Raw genomic sequence first — 5,000 nt, 5'->3', positions numbered from 1 at the left:
AATATACGCTTATCCTCTATTATACAAGAGAACATATTTTGTGTTCAATTACCTATCCATTTTGTTTATTTATTCCTCAGAGATCCAACAGATGATCTAAAGCAAAGGTATGCCACAGTGCGTGGCATGGGGGTGCCTCTACAGGGGCGGATCAGTTGCTTTGTAAGGGGGGGGGGGGGGGGGGGCACTTTGAATCGAAAGTGAATGTGATGGGCGCAAAGCGCCCGAATTTGCTAGGGGAGTCCGGGGGCATGCTCCCCCGGAAAAAAAATTTGCCCAAAGAAGCAAAATGGTGCCATCTGGTGCCATTTGAACTTAGAAATGGTCATAAAATCAGCATAGAAAAATCTTTTTTTTTCTTCTTCTTCTTTTTTTCTTTTTCTTTTCGGGGGGGGGGGGCACGTGCCCCCTGTGCCCCCCCCCCCCCTCGTCCGCCCCTGCACTACAGGACCGATGGGAAAGGACTAAAGGGAAAAGAAACAGGAACAACGGTGCACCGGTAAGTTACATTTGTTTTTTCATTCGCGCTTACACGTGTCATCGAAATAACCTCACCTGTAATATGCCAATTGGAAACACAGAATGGGAATCGCGTGCAAATCAAGTACGTAATCCATGATTTTTTTATTTGTAGGTTCCCAAAAGACCCAGAAAGACGTAACATATGGACCAGAGCGCTACCGGCACGGTTGGCCTAGTGGTAAAGGCGTCCGCTCCGTGATCGGGAGGTCGTGGGTTCGAACCCCGGCCGGCCGGTCATACCTAAGACTTTAAAATTGGCAATCTAGTGGCTGCTCCGCCTGGCGTCTGGCATCATGGGGTTAGTGCTAGGACTGGTTGGTCCGGTGTCAGAATAATGTGACTGGGTGAGACATGAAGCCTGTGCTGCGACTTCTGTCTTGTGTGTGGCGCACGTTATATGTCAAAGCAGCACCGCCCTGATATGGCCCTCCGTGGTCGGCTGGGCGTTAAGCAAACAAACAAACAAACAAACCAGAGCGCTTCGAAGGGAAGGCCTCCAAGCGACAAACACCATGGTTCTGTGCTCAAGTCATTTTAAAGAATCTTGCTTTGACCGATGTGGTCAAACTACACGTCTCGTGAAAACTGCTGTTCCCACGCTGTTCGACTTTCCACAGCACCTGCAAGTCAAGCCGTAAGGTGAATAATGCTAAACTTAAAGAAAGACACAGCAACAGTAAAACCGCGATCATTTCCTTCAATTATGAAATAAAGAGAGAGAGAGAGAGAGAGAGAGAGAGAGAGAGAGAGAGAGAGAGAGAGAGAGAGAGAGAGAGAGAGAGAGGGAGAGAGAGAGATGATGATGATGGAACTTTATTTTTCAAGGATAGAGGTTTAAGGCGACGCCTTTTCTTACAACCTGTCCTCAAAGAGAGAGAGAGAGAGAGAGAGAGAGAGAGAGAGAGAGAGAGAGAGAGAGAGAGAGAGAGAGAGAGAGAGTTAGCTGTTGCTTTTCGGGTCCAGCGAACCATAATAGGCCAAATCAGGATCCCCAGGGAGAGAGAGAGAGAGAGAGAGAGAGAGAGAGAGAGAGAGAGAGAGAGAGACGGGGGTGGGGGAAAGAGAGAGTAAGCATTGTGTTTGCGCTGGTTGGGGGGTATCTGTTGTTTGCGGGAATATAATTAAACAATTCAAGGTTAATATAATGATTTGTTTCCACAGAAACAACAGACCCAGAGAGCTCCAGCTGCTAGGACTGTGACACTGACGGAAGATGACCCACCATCACCTTCTACAAGTACCAGGGCAGGGCAGAGTGAATTGAATGTTTTTTGTGATCATTCATATGGGCTCAACACTCCCGTTAAAATGAAAAGAAAACTTGACTTAGCGATTGAAACGATTGGTGACTTCCAGAAGAAGCTTAAGCTCGCTCGAGATCAAAACAGAAGATTGCAGAACAGAGTAAAAACTCTAAAAGGCGTCGTTGACAATCTCAAGCAGACAAATTTGATTTCAGATAACTGTGCAGAACATCTGGAAAATTCATTCCCGGGTGTTACCCATCAGCTAATGCGTCGACTCATGAAAACGAAAGGTAGCAAATCGACAGCGGAGTACCACCCTGCCTTGAAATCTTTTGCGTTGACTTTGCAATTTTACTCTTCGAAGGCATACAACTATGTCAGGGACACCTTCGGATTGGGACTTCCACACCTGAATACCATCAGACGGTGGTTTTACTGGGATCGACGGGGAGCCTGGTTTCACCTCTGAGGTATTCACGTCACTTGAGCGGAAGGTACAAGAAGCAAAGGAGAACAAGACAGAAGTTGTATGCAGCTTGATGATCGACGAGATGTCCATAAAAACAAGAGGCGAAGCCTTCAAGGCTCACGTAAGAAATCGACAAACAGTAACACAAACTCAATCACTCCGTCACACATACACACACACAGTAAGCATAGGTGACACTGTGCAAGAAAGCGAGACACTAGATCTAGATCTGTCTGTCTGCATGTAGCCTGTAACTTACAGGGACACGACTGCCAACTAGTCTCGGCCCGCTCAAAATACTTTCAGTAATTCCTTCGCGTGACGTCTAACCCTCTTACGTCATAATGTGACGTCTTCAAATGACGAAATGTTAGAGTTTCTACCACAGACATACACACGCACACACGCACACACACACACCCGCACACACACACACACACGCACACACACACACACACACGCACAGACAGACAAAGTTACGATCGCATAGGCTACACTTACGTGAGCCAAAAACACGTCGAGTGGAACGGCGAAAAGATGGTTGGTTTTGTTGACGTTGGTGCGGGTGTGATTGACGACTCTGCTCCCCCAGCAACAGACGCTCTCGTCTTCATGCTAGTCTGCATCAACGGATCTTGGAAGGTACCTGTTGGATACTTTTTGATCAAAGGCATGTCAGGCTCCGAACGAGCTAATCTGATCCGGCAATGTTTGATGAAGGTAGCAGACACCGGAGTTAAGGTATAGTGTCGTTAACCTGTGACGGCCCGTCTTGCCACTTCTCCATGCTCAGGGACCTTGGAGCCTCAATGCACCACGACACCTGCACCTGCCTTTCAACACCCATCACACCCAGAAGACAAGGTACAAGTTCTTCTTGACGTCTGTCACATGCTGAAGCTGCTCAGAAACGGCTTTGCCTCTTGCGGCTTGTTAAAAGACGGTTCAGGCCGAATCATTCGATGGAAGTACTTAGAGGAACTCCACGAGATTCAGGAGAGGGAGGGACTGCATTTGGGAAACAGACTAAGAAAGGAACACCTGTCATGGCAGAACCAAAAAATGAAAGTCAAGCTGGCGGCTCAGACATTGAGCAACAGTGTGGCTGACGCTCTCGTGTTCTGCAGGGACTTTCTCAAGCTGGATCAGGTCAACAACTGCCAGGGTACGGTAGACTTCATTCGCACCGCAGATAAACTCTTTGACATCCTCAACTCAAAGAATAAGTTCGCCAAAAGAAATAAAGGAGCCCTCAAGCCCGAAACAGCAGCAGATTCCTTTGCGTTCTTGGACAAGGCATACGGCTACTTATCATCAGTACGAGACGTCGCTGGCAACCTCATGTGCACAACACCCAAGAAAACAGCCTTCCTTGGTTTCATGGCAGCAATCAAAACTACAAAGGTCTTGTACGAGCAGCATGTTGGCCCGCAGAAACCCCTCCATTATCTGCTCACATAAAAACTTTCACAGGATCACCTTGAGCTCTTTTTTGGGCCAGTTCGGGCTTCGGGAGGCTTTTCCAACAATCCAACAGCCCGGCAGTTTGTTGCCATCTACAAGCGCCTCTTGATGCGCCATGATGGTCGGATTGTGACCGGGAATTCAGCACCACAGGATTTCACCGCAGTCTTGACCACGGCCACTTGATGCAACACAATGAGGAGTGCTGTCCCTGACTCCTCACAGGACATGCTGATTGCGCGTCGTTATGGCATGACGTCAACATCACACCTAGATGACGACGACATCACCGAGGAAGTGCCAGACCTGCCCGAGCTGTCCATTTTTCGGGAAGCTGCAGTGGGCTACATTGCCGGATATGTCGCCAAGATGGTAGTCCGAAGCACTCACTGACACTGTCCCGACAGTCGATCGGCTTTGACAACAAAGTGTTTGGACGACACGCAGCCCAGCCATTGCATGGTTTTGCAGAAAGACCGAGGGGGACTGACAAAGTCAACCGATAGCCTCGTCAAAATCTGCGCCGTGACTGAGAAGCTCTTTCAGAGAATGGTGTTTGTCAACGACGGAAGACTGCCCCAAGGCACTGGATTCCCCTCAGCACTGTCACAAGCAATGTTGCAAGAAGTGGCGGGACACGTGTTTCACACACTCACTGACCATATGATGGACACAGAACCGGACAACAACCACATATTCGCACTCATCAAAGTATCGGCCCATGCCTTCTGCAAAATTCGCATGCATCATCTTGCAAAACAGTTCAATCAATCAATCAATCAATCAATGACGCTTATATCGCGCATATTCCGTGGGTACAGTTCTAGGCGCTCTGCAGTGATGCCGTGTGAGATGAAATTTTATACGGCCAGTAGATTGCAGCCATTTCGGCGCATATTTACCTTTCACGGCCTATTATTCCAAGTCACACGGGTATAGGTAGACAATTATTAACTGTGCCTAAGCAATTTTGCCAGGAAAGACCCTTTTGTCAATCGTGGGATCTTTAACGTGCACACCCAATGTAGTGTACACGGGGGGAGGGTTCGGACACCGAAGAGAGTCTGCACACAAAGTTGAGTCTGCACACAGAGTTGACTCTGAAATAAATTTCCGCCGAACCTGGGATCGAACTCACGCTGACAGCGGCCAACTGAATACAAATCAAGCGCGCTACCAACTGAGCTATATCCCCGCCCCGTTCAACACAAAGATCACAGGACAGCACATTCGGAAAAAAATGACGAAACTCATCATGAATCACGAGACAGAGACAGACAGCGTGGCGGTTCACCACA

General features: G+C 48.3%; 1 protein-coding gene across 1 annotated transcript in view; it reads right to left on the bottom strand.

Annotated features, from left to right (window-relative positions):
- Nucleotides 1-4,955: 4,955 nt before the first annotated feature.
- Nucleotides 4,956-5,000, bottom strand: part of LOC138973973 (ATP-binding cassette sub-family C member 2-like) — an 8,671-nt gene continuing 8,626 nt past the window's right edge. Inside the window, exon 6 of the mRNA XM_070346668.1 lies at nt 4,956-5,000. This exon is cut by the window's right edge and continues 21 nt beyond it. Coding sequence (XP_070202769.1) covers nt 4,956-5,000 — 45 coding nt within the window.

Source organism: Littorina saxatilis, linkage group LG8 (genome assembly GCF_037325665.1).
Source record: "Littorina saxatilis isolate snail1 linkage group LG8, US_GU_Lsax_2.0, whole genome shotgun sequence".
Lineage (NCBI taxonomy): Eukaryota > Metazoa > Mollusca > Gastropoda > Littorinimorpha > Littorinidae > Littorina > Littorina saxatilis.
The sequence above is the reverse complement of the archived record's forward strand: the minus strand, read 5'-3'. Positions and strand labels throughout refer to the sequence as shown.